The following is an 18,564-nucleotide window of genomic DNA, read 5'->3' as shown; positions in this document are numbered from 1 at the left end:
AACACAGAATTCTTGCCCTAGGCACCCTGTAGACTACAAACAAGGTAAAAAATAAAAGGTACAATATGAGATGCTATAATCAACACACTTCATTATCAATTACCTAATGAGGTAGGTAGTATTTTCTCCATTTTACAGATAAAGGCAGAGGCACAAAAAGCAGAAATGAAGAAATATTTGGCCATCATATAATGTACAATTGATATGAAAGAACGGACACACAGTATTTTGAAAACACAGGGGAGTAAGTAAGTTTGCCTGGGGCTGGGGTATTAGGACATGTTTGTGAGATGTTCTTACTTAAAAATCTAAGTACAAATTCTGTAAAATTAACTATGTTATTGTTCTTGTTAGGTGTCGTCAGGTCGGGTCCGACTCATGACCCTATACACAACAGAACCAACACATTGCCCAGTCCTGAGCCACCCTTATAATCGTTGTTATGGCTGAGCTCATTGCTGCAGCCACTGTGTCAATCCACCTCCTTGAGGGTCTTCCTCTTTTCCGCTGACCCTGTGCTCTGCCAAGCATGATGTCCTTCTCCAGAGACTGGTCCCTCCTGACAACATGTCCAAAGTATGTAAGACGCAGTCTCACTATCCTTGCCTCTAAGGAGCATTCTGGTTGTACTTCCAAGACGGATCTGTTTGTTCTTTTGGCAGTCCATGGTACATTCATTGTTCTTCGCCAACACCACAATTCAAAGGCGTCAATTCTTCTTCGGTCTTCCTTATTCATTGTCTAGCTTTCGCATGCATATGATGCGACTGAAAATACCATGGCTTGGGTCAGGCGCACCTTAGTCTTCGAGGTGACATCTTTGCTTTTCAACACTTTAAAGAGGTCCTTTGCAGCAGATTTACCCAATGCAATGCATCTCTGGATTTCTTGACTGCTCCTTCCATGGCTGTTGATTGTGGATCCAAGTAAAATGAAATCCTTGACAACTTCAATCTTTTCTCCTTTTATCATGATGTTGCTCATTGGTCCAGTTGTGAGGATTTTTGTTTTCTTTATGTTGAGGTGCAATCCACACTGAAGGCTGTGGTCTTTGATCTTCATTAGTAAGTGCTTCAAGTCCTCTTCACTTCAGCAAGCAAGGTTGCGTCATCTGCGTAACGCAGGTTGTTAACTAGTCTTCCTCCAATCCTGATGCCCTGTTCTTCTCCATATAGTCCAGCTTCTCGGATTATTTGCTCAGCATACAGATTGAATAGGTATGGTGAAAGAATACAACCCTGACGCACACGTTTCCTGACTTTAAACCAATCAGTATCTACTTGTTCTGTCCGAACAACTGCCTCTTGATCTTTGTGAAGGTTCCTCATGAGCACAATTAAGTGTTCTGGAATTCCCATTCTTCACAATGTTATCAATAATTTGTTATGATCCACACAGTCGAATGCCTTTGCATAGTCAATAAAACATCCTTCTGGTATTCTCTGCTTTCAGCCAGGATCCATCTGACATCAACAATATCCCTGGTTCCATGTTCTCTTCTGAAACTGGCCTGAATTTCTGGTGGTTCCGTGTTGATATACTGCTGCAGCCATTTCTGAATGATCTTCAGCAAAATTTTGCTTGCGTGTGATATTAATGATACTGTTCTATAATTTCCACATTCGGTTGGATCACCTTTCTTGGGAATAGGCATAAGTATGGATCTCTTCCAGTCAGTTGGCCAGGAAGCTGTCTTCCATGTTTCTTGGCATAGATGAGTGAGCACCTCCAGTGCTGCATCTGTTTGTTGAAACATCTCAATTGATACTGCATCAATTCCTGGAGCCTTGTTTTTTGCCAATGCCTTCAGAGCAGCTTGGACTTCGTCCTTCAGTACCATTGGTCCCTGATCATATGCTACCTCTTGAAATGTTGAATATTGACTAATTCTTTTTGGTACAATGACTCTGTGTATTCCTTCCATCTTCTTTTGATGCCTCCTGTGTCGTTTAATATTTTCCCCATAGCAAAACCCAAAAGAATCCTTCACTATTGCAAGTCGAGGCCTGAATTTTTTCTTCAGTTCTTTCAGCTTGAGAAACGCTGAGCGTGTTCTTCCCTTTTGGTTTTCCATCTCCAGCTCTTTGCACATGTCATTATAATACTTTGTCTTCTCGAGCCACCCTTTGAAATCTTCTGTTCAGTTCTTTTACTTCATCAATTCTTCCTTTTGCTTTAGCTGCTTGATGTTCAAGAGCAAGCTTCAGAGTCTCCTGTGACATCCATCTTTGTCTTTCTTTCCTGTCTTTTCAATGACCTCTTGCTTTCTTCATGGATGATGTCCTTGATGTCATTCCAAAACTCATCTGGTCTTTGGTCACTAGTGTTCAGTACATCAAATCTATTCTTCAGATGGTCTCCAAATTCAGGTGGGATATGCTCAAGGCTCTTGGACTTGCTCTGATTTTCTTCAGTTTCAGCTTGAACCTGCATATGAGCAATTGATGGTCTGTTTCACAGTGGGGTCCTGGCCTTGTTCTGACTGACATTGAGCTTTCCATTGTCTCTTTCCACAGATGTAGTCAGTTTGATTTCTGTGTGTTCCATCTGGAGAGGTCCAGGGGTATAGTCACCGTTTATGCTGGTGAAAGAAGGTATTTGCAATGAAGAAGTCGTTGGTCTTGCAGAATTCTATCATTCAATCTCCAGCATTGCTTCTATTGCCAAGGCCATATTTTCCAACTACTGATACTTCTTTGTTTCCAACTTTCGCATTCCAATCACCAGTAATTATCAATGCATCTTGACTGCACGTTTGATCAATTTCAGACTGCAGCAGCTGATAAAAATCTTCTATTTCTTCATCTTTGGCCCTAGTGGTTGGTGCATATATTTGAATAATATTTGTATTAAATGGTCTTCCTTGTAGGTGTATGGATATTATCCTATCACTGACAGCATTGTACTTCAGGATACATCTTGAAACGCTCTTTTTGACGATGAATGCAACACCATTCCTCTTCAAGTTGTCATTCCCAGCATAGTAGACTATATGATTGTCCAATTCAAAATTGCCAACATCAGTCCATTTCAGCCCACTAATGCCTAGGATATCGATGTTTATGTGTTCCATCTCATTTTTGACGATTCATACTTCGTACATTCCAGGTTCCAATTATTAATGGATGTTTGCAGCTGTTTCTTCTCATTTTGAGTCGTGCCACATCAGCAAATGAAGGTCCTGAAAGCTTTACTCCATCCGCGCCGTTAAGTCGACTCTACTTTGAGGAGGCAGCTCTTCCCCAGTCATCTTCTGAGTGCCTTCCAACCTGGGGGGCTCAGCTTCCAGCACTGTATCAGATAATGTTCCGCTACTATTCATAAGGTTTTCACTGGCTAATGCTTTTCAGAAGTAGACTACAGGGTCCTTCTTCCTAGTCTGTCTTAGTCTGGAAGCTCAGCTGAAATCTGTCCTCTGTGGGTAACCCTGCTGGTATCTGAATACCAGTGGCATAGCTTCCAGTGTCACAGCAACACGCAAGCCCCCACAGTATGACAAACTGACAGACACTGGAGGATATATATCAAAATATTTACAGAAGTTATTTTTGAATAAGGATTTTTCAGGTTGTTATGATTTTTCTCTATATTTTGCTTTTTCTTAATCAATTTGCACTACTTGAATAATTTAAAATGTAAGTAGAAAAATCCACACTAAAAATTCGATACTAATGTTCACCTAACTGTGAAAGATTTTAGAAGTTAATACTTAGTGGTGCATTCTAAGTATGGGATGAAACCAACATTCTCGCTCTTTGCCAATGAGTGTACACATCAATAAAACTCTTCTGGAAAGCTTTTTTGGCCATCAAAAACCTTAAAGCCATTCTTTTCGATCACTACTTCTAGGAATCCATCCTAAGAACAAGATGCAGAAAATTATTTTTTACTAGGATGTTCAACAGAAACATTAGGACAATAAAATACCTGGCAGAAACAAACAAATGTCTAACTGAACTATAAGAGCCCTGGCGGCTCAGTGGTTAAAGCGTTCAGCTGCTAACCAAAAGGTCCACAGTTCAAACCTACTAGCTGTTCCACCTGAAAAAGATGTGGCAGTCTGCTTCAGTAAAGATTTACAGCCTTGGGAACCCTATGGGGCGGTTCTACTCTGTTCTACAGTGTCACTATGAGTCAGAATCGACTCAATGGCAGTGGGTTTGGTTTTGGGTACATCGTGGTACAGTGGTTAATGAGCTTGGCTGCTAACTAAAAGGTCCACAGTTGGAACCCACCAGCCACTCTGCGTGAGAAAGATGTGGCAGCCATTTCCATAAAGATTTATAGCCTTGGAAACTTTACCGGTCAGTTCTACTCTGTCCTATAGGGTCGCTATGAGTTGGAATCGACAACGGCGCTGGGTTTTTTTTTTTTAAAAACTGAAATGTGGGAATGACTAAATAAAATGACCTGTTCTTAGGAAGAAAATGTTTGAAATATATTTAATGTCATGACAAAATTCTTAGTGTAGTTAAATTGGGGCGGGAAAGCAGGATACAAAGCTCTATACACAGCATGATTCTGATTATATGGGAAAAAGATGTATTTTTTAAAACTAAACCCCCAAGAAAGATGATTCCAATAAATCGTGTTAACCTCACAATAACAGACAAATCTGTTAACATGCATTAGGTTACAGAGACGCTAATATTGTGGTTAAGAACAGGGACACTAGCGTAAGTCTGAACCCCATTATTAACCGAGATCTTGAACAAGCTATTAAACCATGTTGTGGTTCAGTTTCCTCATCTGAAAAAAGAGGAATTGAAACACTTCATAGGAGTGTAGTAAGGATTAAGTGGATCAATACACGAAAAGCACTTAGAACAATTATTTGTACAATAAACGCAACCTACTATTAACAATCTTAAGCCACAATGGAGTAGACCAAGTGATATCCAAGCTGAGACCTGAATAATGAGGTGTGAGCAAGGCAAAAGGTAAGGGAGGGATGTTCCAGGCAAGAAGGAAGATTCTGGGAATTTCCACCTATTTGCAATTCACCCTTTGAGACTTGATAATTATCTTAAAGGCAGAATGCTTTGAATGTCCAGACGTTTGCTTACGGACTTGGCTTTGCGCTAGTTCACTGGGCATAAGAATTATTGTCAGTATTGTAACGTGAAACTGTTCATACTATACTTTATTCTCTATTTTCACCTTAAGACAGTAAAGCAATTCATTGTCAAACCATAGAGAAATTAAAGTGTGAAATTCACCATAATTTTATCTCTGGGTTATTGGACTATAGGTGTTTTGAAAATTCTTTGTACTTTATGTTTTCTAAATTTTCCACAACATGCATATTCCATTTCTGTAACTAGTGATAAGAGTTGTTTAAAAAAAAAAAAAAATCAATAAAAAGCCATTGAGATTTTCACTGAAAAGTGCTCCTCTTCGTGGCTACACTGCTGTTAAAGCATTTGCCACACTGGGCAGAAAATGTGTATGGGTTTGTTTTACTGGATATAAACAATGTGCTGAAAAGATGGTCTTTGCCTTCGATCTATCCAGCCAGCCAGAATTTCTGTATTGTCCTGTTACTCTACTTTGTAGGGAAAAAGCTAATATACTTCTCTTATCCTCCATTCCCGTAATACTAATCATCACGCGTTTCTTAATTTTCAAACGGTGTGCGTCAACATGTGAACAAGCACCACGACATATTTAGAGAATAAACTAAAAATAGAACCTAGGGCAGCAGAGCTGCTACAGTGGTTAAGTGTTTAAGGGGCTGGGTTGTAAAGTCAGTCTGGATTCAAATTCCCTTCTGAAACGTACTAGCTGTGTGGCTGTGGGCAAGTTACTCAAATTCCCTGTGTCTCAGTTTCCTCATCTATAGAATGAGGAAATAAAAGCAATGCATAGAGGTGTTGAAGGGTTAAATGAGATAAGGCACGTAATGGGCTTAGCATGGTGTCTGGCTCATCAGTGCTCAGTACATATTGGGTATTATTATGTCAGGTTCCCTGAGAGGTCCAAGTGGTTAATGTGCTTGGCTGCTAACTGAAAGGCTGCAGGTTCGAGTCTACCCAGAGGCGCCTCAGAAGAAAGGCCTGGCAAACTGTTTCCTGAAAAATTAACCATTGAAAACTCTGTGGAGCACAGTTCTACTCTGACACACGTGAGGTTGCCATGAGAACTGGCTCCACAGCAACTTTTTTTTTTTTAATTATGTCAGCTATAAAAACCAAAGCAAGGATGTTGTTGTTGTGTGCTGTCGAGTCGACTCTGACTCATGGCGAGCTCTGTAGGGCAGAGCAGAACTGCCCCGTAGGGCTTCCTAGACTGAAATCTTTACAGGAGCAGATCACCAGGCCTCTTCTCCTACCGAACCACTGGGTGAGTTCGAGGCACCTACCTTTCAGTTAGCAGCTGAGCATTTAACCATTGTGCCACCAGAGTTTCTCAAAGCAAGGATAAAGAACTGATATTTGACAGCACAGATATGAATGTTATCTTTACCCTATTAAAACCCTATTAAAATCCAAAAATTACTATATGCCAGGCAACGTGTACTTTTTATATATTGGCTCCATTTAATTCGCACAAAAATCTTATGTGTATATACATGTATTTTTAATTCCTATTGGATAACCAAGAAATTGAAGGTATATTCTGGGATGAAAAAGATTTTTAAAAAAACCACATTTTCACTAATTCATCACTCCCCTGTACCGTTAATTATGAAAGAACAGCAACGGTGTATGTTTTTCGTTAAATGTTAGGACTTTAGCTTCCTAACTAACGCATGAGGTTTTATGTTGCAGGTCCATGAGGCATGTTGTTTGCTAGGTGCCTTCCAGCTGTTTTTGACTCAGAGTGACTCCATGAGACAGAACAGAACTGCCCCATAGGGTTTTCTTGGCTGTAATCTTTAATGGAAGTGCCAAGTCTTCTTCCCCTGAGGTATATTAGCACTTAGGACACAAGAAACATTTTTAGAACTTTTAGTAAATTTGAGACAAAACCCCAGAATCTTAACATTTTCGGTTTAAATTTGGAATCTTGGTTTAATACATTTTTATCATTCATTAGCCATCTTATCTATTCAGTACTTCTCTTTCCAATAAAAACGAAACCACAAAATTATCCCAGCAATCTTAATCACTACTACTCCTATCACCTCCAGACACTCCAGACGCCTTGCTTTCTTGCCATGGTTCCTTGACTCACAGTAAACCAGCTGTGGTCAAGTCAATTCCAACTCATGGTGACCCCGTGAGTGTCAGAGTAGAACTGTGCTCTGTAGCGTTTTCAGTGGCTGATATTTTTTCAGAAGTAGATTGCCAGGCCTTTTATTCCAAGGCGCCTCTGGGCGGACTTGAATTTCCAAGCTTTCGGTTACACCTGAGTGCTTTAACCATTTGCACCACCTAGGGACTCCTTGATTCATAGTACTCTTTTGAGACTCAATCTCCAACACAGCTCTACCTGCTTGAATCCTACCTTTGAGGCCTTGCATGTAGTCTTTCCAGTAACTGAATTTCTCACTTCCCTCATGGCACTTAGTATTCCATCTAGCATTACGTTCTGTTTGTTCAGAATCCCCTCTTAGAGCTCTTAGAGGTCAGGGGGACTTACACAGCACCTACATTGATACTAAACAATTATTTGCTGAAGACTGTTAGGTGGTACAGTTTGCACTTGACTGTTACCGTGAGTGGTAAATCGATTGCATGGCACATAAAAGCAGCATTTAAACTAAAGGTTGGTGGTTCTAGCCCACTCAGCAGGTACCGTGGAAGAAAAGGCCTGGCAAGAAAACCGTTCAGTGCAGCTCTACTCAGTAACACCTGGGGTCATCATGAGTTCGAATCCACTCCATAGCAACTAACAACAATTATTTGTTGACAGAATGGAAGTACACCAGTCTCCAACGCGCGAGAACTGCAGATTAGTTTATAGTCCTACATTCCCACGCTAGAGAAAACCCACTGCAGAAGAATTGATGATTCTGACTCATAGTGACCGTATAAGACAGAGTAGAACTGCCCCTTAGGGTTTCCAAGGTTATAAATCTTTACAGAAGCAGACTGCCACATCCTGCTCCCATGGAACGTCTGGTGGGTTTGAACCGTCAACCTTTCAGTTAGCAGCCAAGTGCTTTAACCACCTCGCCAACCAGAGAAGTCAGCAGCCCTAATTAACATCTTACGTTTGTTTCTTAAAAAACAAAAAACTGCAATATACCAAAATCAGAATGAAAGTCGAATTCTTCTGAATTTATGTGCAAAAACACTAAGAAGGTATAAAATGATAGCGACACATTCACATCTGTTATAGTAATTAAAATTAATGTGGAAACCACTATGGTCTGCTAAAATGAAGGTAAGATAGATAAGAAAAACACTTTTAGAATCCAATTTCTATTAACCACTAGGGGTTCAATTTGGCAAATACAACCCATGAAAACATAGCTCCAGAGAAGCCACTTATCTAAAATAGGATATTTTTATTAGTCTGGTAATTAAAAAAAAATTCGTTAGAGGATGTGACTAATAAAAACTCCTATCAGCATACAAACATTCCATGTTTCTGTTTCCTAACCTTTAATATTTTCCATTATGCTAAAATAGCTTCAATAGTTTCATTATTAAGTCCAGGTTAAAAAATACTGACATCTTTTTTGGTTGCTGTTTTGTTTAAAAGTTCATTTTACTTTGGTTATAATGTTCAAGCACTTCTGTAATGACTAGACGCTAGAAACTCTTCATATACCCCAGAAAAAATTATAACTTACTTAGAAAGTAAAATCCATTTTTAAGTATGAATACACAATAAAACGTTTTGAATTACAGATACACAATTATTAGATCATTCTGATATTTTTTTTCTGTACTTTCAAGTAGACAGATTCAGGTGACTTAAAGTAAAAATTATAAATTATAAGAAAATATATGAACAGAGGAGCAAGTCTGAAACAGGCATCTTCCTGGGCTTGTCATAGTAAGATAATTTTACAAATCTTTGGTGAAGATAGCTATATATTCTAAAATTAAATTCCTACTAAAATTAATTGTATATGCAAGATTAAATAAATGGGCGTCTTTCCCTCTAAACCCTAAATACAAAAAATATAGTTAAGACAAAAAAAATATTAACACACTCTATCCCTGATTCATGGTTCTTGGAAAGTCCAAAAAATGTGTTTGAGACATATCAAGTATTCTCCGTTTACAATATGACATTAGGGAAAAAAATGAAAAAATAACTGGAGAACTTTCCCAAATTTCTAAATTTGCAGTCCTTAGCCTTAAGCTCTCATCTTCGCATCTACTCTAAGAGGATAAAAAACACCTGAATCAATAAGCTCCTAATGGGGCTAAGGGTTCTCCAACACAGTCTCGCAACCAATAGGAAAACTTTCCCTAAATCTTGATTAGTATTTCATCTCTTTATCAGAATACACAGAGCACAAGCTGGGATTGTTAACGGATGCCCTAAGAGAAAGCAACACAGAATAATCTGTATTTGGAAGCTATGGCTGTTTTTCTAGGGACTTCAAAGGGTGAAGGATGCGCCGGTTTAGGGAATAAAAGCGACTGTCATTTCTCCAATTGTATTTTTAACACCTTTGTGTAGGGAAGTTAAAAATGTGTAATTAGCTGTACTAAAATGAACGCAGTGTGTGAAAGGGGCGAGGGCTTTCCCTGGGACTGGCCTGTGGGGGTGGTGGCGGTTGGGGTAGAGGAATGGATAATCCAGGCTAATGGCTGGGCTTGGACCCGAGACGTCGCTGATGCCTCAGCCCTCCAGCGCGCCAGGGTCTGAGACGCAGGAGCAGGCGGTGGGTCCGCTTCCATCTGGGGCGCCCGAGCCCAACTCCATTTTCGGGCGGCCGTGCCCGGGCGGGCGGGAGTGGACCCGTGCTCTAGGCCGCGGGCCCGGGGAGACCGGCCTCACCTCACCCGAAATCCCTGTGGAGACGGCGCTGCCGGTGGGGACGACGCGCCGCGCTTTCTGCTCGGCTCCGCCCGGGCCGCGGCTCCCGTCTCGAAGCTCCGCGATTCGACCTCCGGGAGCCCGACCTGCCGGGGCCTGGAGCTCGCCCGGCGCGTCCGCCCCAGCTCCTACGCCCGGAGGCCCCGCAGCCTCCGTGCCCGGCTCCCGCAGGGCCACTCCCGCCGCCGCCGCCGCCGGCGCCCCCTGCCCTTCCCGAGGGACAAACCTGGGGGCCGCGCGCGAGCCGGCAGGGCAGAGCCGCCAGGAAGCGCCAAGCGGGCAGCAGGGCCCGCGGCGAGCGGTCGCCTCCGCCCTTCCATCGCGGAGCCGCGCCCGCGGCCGCCCTTCCATCGCGGAGCCGCGCCCGCGGCCGCCCGCGCGTCCTCCCCCCGGGCCGCGGTCCCGGCGCCCCCTCCCTCAGCGTGCACAACTCACACCCCACACGCGCGAACACGGATCGGTTGCTCAACCTACTTGGAGCCTCTTCTCAGCAGCCATGTCCACATGCCCTGGAAGCCGGACAGCCCCGGGGCCCTCCGGCGGGCGGCCGCCTCTCGCCTCAGCCCTGGGCCGCCGCGGCCGCCGCTAGGGCGCGGGACGAGCGGGAGGTGCCCCCATGCCGCCCGCCCGCCCGCCCGGCCACACGCCGGGGCCCCGGCTCGGCCCGCCGCCCGCGCCGCTCCTCGGCCGGGGAGAGCGAACCCGGCTCTCCGGCTGCCGCCTCGCTCCTCGCCCGCCCGCAGCCGCCGCCGCCGCGCCGCTTCCTCCTCCCCTTCCCTCTTTTCCTTCTCCTCCTCGGGAGCCAGCCGAGGTTGGCAAACCAGCACCTGCTGCTGGAGATCACCGAGAACTGAAACAGGAAACCCCGAGCCAAGGGGAAAACCCGGGAGGCGTGGAGAGGGGTGAGGGGAGCTGCTGGAACCTGTCGGCCTCTACCCAGCCGCTGGAGCTGCCCGAGGTTCCCGCGTCCCCTCCCGTCGCGCCCATTTCTATCCCCCTTTCAACCCAGGGGTCCCGACTGTCCTCCCCACTCCCTCCCGGCCCTGTCTAGGAGGGCGCCTCTGCGTTCGGCAATAGCACCGATCATCCCTGGACAGTCAAGAAAATCGAGAGGCAGCCTTCTTAGCTCAGGTTACCCGTGGTTGTTTGCTTATTATCAATATTCCGTAATGAGGAAAAATCACACCCAGCATTAACAAGACCAGTAAAAAAAGACCAGTAAGGGGACTTAAAACAAATGAAGCTGTTGGGATTTCACCCAGGGGAAGGACTTCTGTCATCAAAGAAACTGGCCTTGTTGGAACTAGCAATCATGTCAAAATTGAGTTTAAACCCAGAATAAATCCAAATGTCTCTCAGAATGTTGTGAGCAAACAGCCCTCTGCACTAAGGTGGGGCCCCTGAGTTGCACCTGTGAAAAGCACTGAGAGCAAATTTCTGCTTCTGTGAAATGTACACCACCGAGCACAATCTAGGTCAACATTTCAGAAACGTTCAAATATGGAATTGTCGCCAGGCCCCTCACTCCTAGTTTTGGGCAGGATGTATCTGCTTTTAGAATGAGAAAGAAAAGGATTTACTACATGGATTGTGCTCCTGCCACGTGCCTTGGGCTAGGTAGCCTGCTTTGCCTTATCTCATTTGATTGCCACCACAGCTGTGTAAACTCTGTGTTATAATCTCCCTCATCTCTCAGAAAATGGAGGCTAGAAAATTTACTTGAAATCATACAGCTTGAGTATGAAGAACCCAGATCTATCTGCATCCAAATCACACAGTCCTATCACTGGACCAGGGTTCACATTTTGATCGCACTTTTTACCTTTAATAAAATTATTTTTTGCCTCTTTGAATTGTTTTCTATAGAGCACATATGGTTTAGGCCTGGATCTGTTGAATTTGCTTGGGCTACTTAAGGGTAGCCATATCCACGATGCTTCTTGGGGCTCCAACTTTCTAGTTTCCAGTTTACTGTTGTCTATCAAAAAATCTGTGGCTCAGTTGAGCGGTACAGCTCACCCTTTCCTGCTCTGGTCAGCATCTGTTGCTCTTTAGCTATTGATGATGGGGCCCTAGCTGAGAACATCCTGCTGGCTGGTGCCCATAGGCATCCTGATTCTGCCTGGGCGATGAAAGGAATTCTTCCTGAGCCTATTTCCTTCTTCCTTAGGCCACTCTTTCTTTTTTTTTTTAATTGAACTTTAGATGAAGTTTTACAGAACAAACTAGTTTCTCATCAAACAGTACAAACATTGTTGTATGACATTGGTTAACAACCCCACGAGATATCAACACTCTCCCTTCTCAAACCTGGGTTCCCTATTACCAGCTGTCCTGTTCCCTCCTACCTTCCAGTCCCTGCACCTGGTGTCCCCCTTTAGTCTTGTTTTGTTCCATGGGACTGTTCAATTTTTGGCTGAAGGGTGAACTTTAGGAGTGACCTCGTTACTCAGCTGAAAGGGTGTTCAGGGGTCATACTCTCAGGGTTTTTCCAGTCTCTGTCAGGCCAGCAAGTCCGGTCTTTCTTTTTGAGTTGCATTTTTGTTCTATGTTTTTCTCCAGCTCTGTCTGGGACCCTCTATTGTGATCCATGTCAGAGCATTCAGTGGTGGTAGCTGGGCACCATCTAGTTGTACTGGACTCAGTCTGGTGGGGGCCGTGGTAGATGTGGTCCTTTTGTCCTCTGGACTAATCTTTCCCTTATGTCTTTAGTTTTCTTCGTTCTTCCTTGCCCCCGAAGGGGTGAAACCAGTGGAGTATCCTAGATGGCTGCTCACAGGCTTTTAAGATCCCAGACACTACTCACCAAAGTAGAACGTAGAGCATATTCTTTATGAACTCTGTATGGCAATTGAGCTAGAGGTTCCCTGAGACCACAGCCCCCCCAGGCCTCTCAGCCCAACAGTTAGGTCCCTCAGGTCCATATGTCTACGGAGCTACCCCGGGATTGACTTAGGCCATTCTTAAGGAGTTCTGGTGGAGCAGTGGTTAAGTGCTCAGGTGCTGAAGGAAAGATCGGTGGTTCAAACCCATTGGCTGCTCTGTGGGGGGAAGATGTGGCAGTCTGCTTCCATAAAGATTTAGAGCCTTAGAAACTCTAAGGAGGCAGTTCTACTCTGTCCTATGGGGTCACTATGAGTTGAAATTGGCTATAAGCAGTGGGTTTGGTTTGGTAATAGGTAGGCCACTCTTGAGCCCTGTCAAATAAAATAACAGACAGGTAGCTTGTTTTGGGGCACATGAGAGCTCTCTAGTCCACACTTTTCGTACAACCTTAAAAGAAAAGCTCTTAGTGTTCTGGATTGAATTATGTCCCCCAAAATATGTGTTATAAATTCTAACCTCTATTCCCGTGTTTATAATCCCATTGGGAAATGGTTTATCTTTGTTATGTTAATGAGGCAGGTGAAGTGTAGGGTGTATCTTGAGTCAATCTCTTTTTGAGATATAAAAGAGATTAAATGCAAGCTAGCAAGCAGAGGGAAATCCTGGTGGTGTAATGGTTAAGTGCTACGGCTGCCAACCAAAGCGTCGGCAGTTCAAATCCACCAGGCGCTCCTTGGAAACTCTGTGGGGCAGTTCTACACTGTCCTATAGGGTTACTATGAGTTGGAATCGGCTCGACGGCACTGGGTTTGGTTTTTTGGTTAGCAAGCAGAGAGGTGGGAAGAGAGATGCCAAACCATGAGAAGATCAACCAGGAGCAGAAGCTCAGAAGAGAAAAGGACCTTCCTCTCGAGCTAACAAAGAAAGAAAACCTTCCCCTAGGGCCAGCACCCTGGATTCAGACTCCTAGCCTCCTAAACTGTGAGAAAATAAATTTTTGTTCGTGAAAGCCACCCACTTGTGGTATTTCTGTTATAGCAGCACTAGATAACTAAGACACTTAAGACTGGCAACCTGCTTTCTGTGGCCAGGTCAGTTTTTATTGCCAGGAAGGGAGGGGTGCACTGGAAAAGCACCCCCTGTACACTAGACCAAGCCCTCAGAAATCTCTTGAGTGTTATTAGGGAGTGGTAGAGACTTGAGAGTGCCTGGCTGACTGACAACAATAAGTGACAGCACCAATGGCATGATTTTAGTGATGCCAGGAAGTTCTGCTACTCCACAATATATTAGTTTACCCCTTGCCTTATTTCCCAAAACTGACTCAACTGTATTCTATTCAACTTTGAGTAAGCATGGTTAGAGATCAGGACACTATACCAGGTCCTTTGGAAATAAGAGACGAATAGTTTCATAATAGCTAATATTTAGTGACTGCTTACTGTGTTCCAGGCACTATTCTAAGCATTTTGCATGTGTTATTTCATATAACATCCATAAAACTCCTGAGATAATAACTTTCACTATTTCCATTTCAAAGAAGAGAAAATTGAGGCCAAGATTAGTCAGTAAATAACAGTGCAAGGATTAAAATCCAGGAGTCTGACTCTAGAATCAAGACCCATGTGAATAAGATACACCAACTCTCCTTACTTAGTTCACTATTTAGTTGGGGAGGTAAAAGCATAGGAAAGTTAAAAACAAACAAACAAAAAAACTAAGAAGACGAGATAGTTTATAAGTGTCAGCGGTCGTAAATGCCATAGGCTCCAGAGGACAGAGGACTCATTTTAGGTTGGAGTGGTTGGGAAGACTTATATAGAAGATGATTCTGGATTTCAAAAGGTTGGGGGAAGGGTTAAGGGGGATCATGATGAATAAGTAGTATTTTGGTAGGTGGAAAGGATAAGTAAGAGCATATCAATGGAACTGACGGCACAAACAAAGACTGAGTGCCAGGGAAATTTAGAGAATAGGGATAAGAAAAAGCTGGAGAGGAAAAGTAGGACCGAATTACACAGAGATTTGCAAACAAGAGAGAGACAGAGAGAAAGGGAGAGAGAGTTGAGGCGACTGGGTTGAATGCAGTATACATACAGTGAGGACTCTGAAGGGGGTTGAACAGAAGGGGATGTGGAGAACATCCTATTTGAGGAAAATCCATATTGTAATGGTTATTGGATGGTTTGGAAAGGGAAAGGATGGGGGCAAGGGGACACATTTGAAGGCCAATATCAGACAAATGACATGAAATAACAAAGTAGATAGCGAGGGAGGAAAGGAAGGGGTCGATGAAACATCATGATGTGACATCACTGAGGCTTCGTGAATGATTGGATACACTTGATAGAAACGGACTTTCAGAAAAGGGAGAAGCCCCAAATGACTTAGTGGGTGTGAGTGTGAAACCTCTAGTATTACTGACTGGGAAAAAAAGGGGGAAGTTCAGGATAGAGGAACTACTTGTTTGAGCAAATGTTTAGAATACTTTGGTTTTAGGCATGCATTTGTGGTAATAGTGGGATGTGCATGTGGAAATGTTTTATAGTATTGTCTAAAAAAGGCAGAAAGTTGGGTAAAGGAGCTTCTTATCTGTAATTGAGAGAGTAGGTACGAGAATTTAAAAGGGTCACTATCATAACAATAACCAGGTATAGCTGTTTTCTTAAGTAAAACAGAGTTGAGAGAAAACCTCTAACAAAAATAAAATACTTCTATGGCTCTGAGTTAAATAGATATTAGGGAATTTCTCTTATATTACCCCCCTTGCCCAAATTATATTTACTTAAAAGGAGAAAAAGATGTACAGGAAAGATTTTTTCGTGGATTTAGAGAATGTTAGAATGATGAAAGGAATTTAGCGATCATATAATCTGACTCCATCTTTCATTTTGCAAACGGTGAAATTGAGTATCAAATTCTGAGTGATTTATATCAAACTCAAAAAAAGGCATTAGGCAAATATAGCACTTTTGCTATTACCAACTCAGTATAGCCAATTCATATTTTAGTTATGAAATCAAATCTGGACCTTGGAATTGTGACTTTGAATTGCACGTAATTAAAGAAGTAGAGACTCCTTAACGTGAAGCAGTGGCTCCATAGTAGGCCAAGGCTTGGGGCATCCTCACTAGTTAAATACTTTGGAAGAAACAAGTGAGGGGAGAGTGGTCCTAAGAGCAGCACTTCTACTTCCTGAAATGTGGCTCCTATGAAGATTACCACACATCTCGATTCACATTTGATCCTTAAAAGGCAGAGAGTTTCAGGTGCCCCTCATAACCCACCATGGCTACCTTAGTCTAGAACTTCCAACTGACCAGCAACCTTACATACTGGTGAAGACCTCCAGAGGTCTCAGAAGTGATGGCCTGTAGGTCACTTCCAGGTTCAAAAACTGGGCATACATCCCTGGTGACTGCTTCTAGTTCTATCTAGAAATTTCCTAGTGGTGTCCTCAGGAGTTTTCTCATTGAAAATGTGTGGACACAGTGGCTACACTTGGGGATTACAAGAGAGTTATTTTTCCTGCTCTCAGGTCTCATGCCCCTACCATTTCTGCCAAAACACTTACCTTGTTCGAATCAAGGTCAATGGTCTCCTCAATGTGTCCCCAACTCTTTGGCCAACACTTGATTTCCTCTAATTGAAGAGCTTCTTAACACGTGATTTTTCTCCAGGCGACAGCTGTGGATTTTCATCCACAGTTTCTTTGATGTCTTTTAGAGAAATTCTGATTAATTCCAACAACCTATGAAGTGTAAAGCTTCATTTAGCATCACTACACTAAATAGTCAATTACTAAGCACATGAAATGTTCAGGACAGACACAGAGGGATAAGACAGTCTAGCCCAAGAGCTTCAGTGACTAGCTAGAGTTGCTTTTTTAATACCGAGTTCTTCTTAGGGACAGGAAACTAGAGGACTGTTGACCAATGCCAGGGCTTCTTTCTTTTGATGAGTTACCACAGCTTCCACAGCACCATCATGCCTCTTTTTTTTTTTTTTCTTGCAACATTTGTGAAAGGTCACAAGATAAGGCAGTAAGAGTCAGAGCAGGAAGGTTTCTATGCTGTTGTCATGCAGTCATGTGCTTGGTTTTCTACCACCTAAACCAGACAGTGACACTGACCTACTTTCACCGCACTTGGTCGAGGAATTTTGAAGACAATGAACTCTTAATATAGAAAAAATGTGCCAAAGGTGGCACTTTCCCATCTTGACAAGGGCCACGCCTATCGCTCTGCTGCAGTTCACTCAGTACACTAAGGTTTTTGTTCCTACAGCTTGTAAATTTGTGTTTCAGTGTGGAATTTCAGGTTCATTAAAGCATCCTTTTCCCCTCTATGTACATTTGTTGTTTTAAAAAGAAATTGATCAAATACAAAATTGTATTTTATATTTAAATTTTATGTTTAAAAAATACCAAATTGAACTAATTAAAAACCTAGAAAAACAGAATTATGGAATTTGGGGGTTAGAGTACATCTTATGTTAAAAGGCTATCTCTCAAGAATATTAATTTTTTTGTAAAGGTTGGAATCGACCTAAATGTCCATCAATGTGGGACTAGTTAAATATATTGTGTTATCGCTATGCATAAGAATACCATTCGGCTGTTAAAATGAGTCAAGTGACTTTGTGGGTATGGACTAAACTTCAAGCTATATTGTTAAGTGAAAAAGTAAGGTGAAGACCAGTGTCTACAATATGCTACCATTTGTGTGAAATCTTTGCTGATGTCTTGAAGGGTTCTGAATATTAATCTTTGTATTCTGCATCTGGTAATTCCAGGAATGCACTTTCATCTAGGAGATCCCTTGATTCTTTGTTTTGAGAGCTTGTTGAAGCTGTCTGTCTGTTTATGTGGTTGATATTGGCTGTTGTCTCCGAGCCATCTATAAGTTATTGTACTAGTTTTTTTTTTTTTTATGTTTGCTTACTGTATCCTAGCTTCTTTCTTTGTTTTATTTTGATGTGCCCAAATAGGTTGCTTGAGTGAGCTAGCTTGATTATTTCATCTTTGAAGCTCTAATGTCCTGTCACCAGATGGCTAGAGCTGTTACCAGGTACATGTGCCTAGGAGTCCATTCAGTTTTCTTGTATGAATTCAGCTCAGGTGTCCAGGTAGTTGGTCATCACGTGTGTGGTACAGGCTCTGTCCTACAGTCTTAGAGGGGCAGGAGTGATTGATGTAGGTACTGGTGTCTGGTTGCAGCAAGGGGTCACGCTCTGAACAAGGCAGGGGGCTGAGAATCGTCCCCCAAGTGTCCCTGAGGAAAGCATGTCCCCCTTCCCTAGAATGTACAGGTGGATGGGCTCTGCAGACAGACCAGGGGCACCCAAAGTTTTTGCTTGTAAGAATTGGGAGATACAGTTATTCTTGGATCCCTGTCATGGGTGGCTGGGTGACCTGAGTGGAGCCACAAGTCCTTAGGCTCCTGATGTGGGTAGGTGAGGACCCTGTTTAATAGGCAAAGCGGTGTCAAACATCAAACACCCACCTCTCCACCACACAGCTGAAACAGTTGTAGTTTGCGAACAAGGGCTTATTCTCCTGAAATAGGCCCACACAGGTCCATGCAGGGGGGAAAGGTACTCAAAGTCCATGGACCATTTATGCCTGGCCAGGAGCTGCTTCTGTCCTGAGCTCCCAGAGTTACTGGAGCTGGCAAATTATCTTTTCCCCCAAATGTGAATTTATTCCTTCTCCAGGGCCTGGAGGATGGCTCTAGGTGCTCAACAGGGCCTTTCTCAGGCCCAGGGAAATCAACAGCCACTGAAGCCGGTTTG

The 18,564-nt window shown here is 43.1% G+C and overlaps 1 protein-coding gene across 2 annotated transcripts in view; it reads right to left on the bottom strand.

The window, feature by feature from the left end:
* ZC3H12C (zinc finger CCCH-type containing 12C) overlaps positions 1–16,975 on the bottom strand; it is a 93,053-nt gene extending 76,078 nt beyond the window's left edge. The window contains exon 1 of one of the 2 annotated variants that reach the window (XM_023554773.2): positions 16,346–16,975. Coding sequence is in view for 1 of the 2 variants with exons in the window: in XM_010595441.3 (XP_010593743.2) it covers positions 10,420–10,443 (24 nt within the window). In the remaining variant the exon portion in view is untranslated. Of the gene's footprint in view, positions 1–10,419; positions 10,518–16,345 lie in introns of those variants that run through there. The other variant, XM_010595441.3, reaches the window with a different exon arrangement.
* Between the last annotated feature and the right edge of the window lie 1,589 nt (positions 16,976–18,564).

Source organism: Loxodonta africana, chromosome 7 (assembly GCF_030014295.1).
Source record: "Loxodonta africana isolate mLoxAfr1 chromosome 7, mLoxAfr1.hap2, whole genome shotgun sequence".
Taxonomy (NCBI): Eukaryota; Metazoa; Chordata; class Mammalia; order Proboscidea; family Elephantidae; genus Loxodonta; species Loxodonta africana.
The sequence above is the reverse complement of the archived record's forward strand: the minus strand, read 5'-3'. Positions and strand labels throughout refer to the sequence as shown.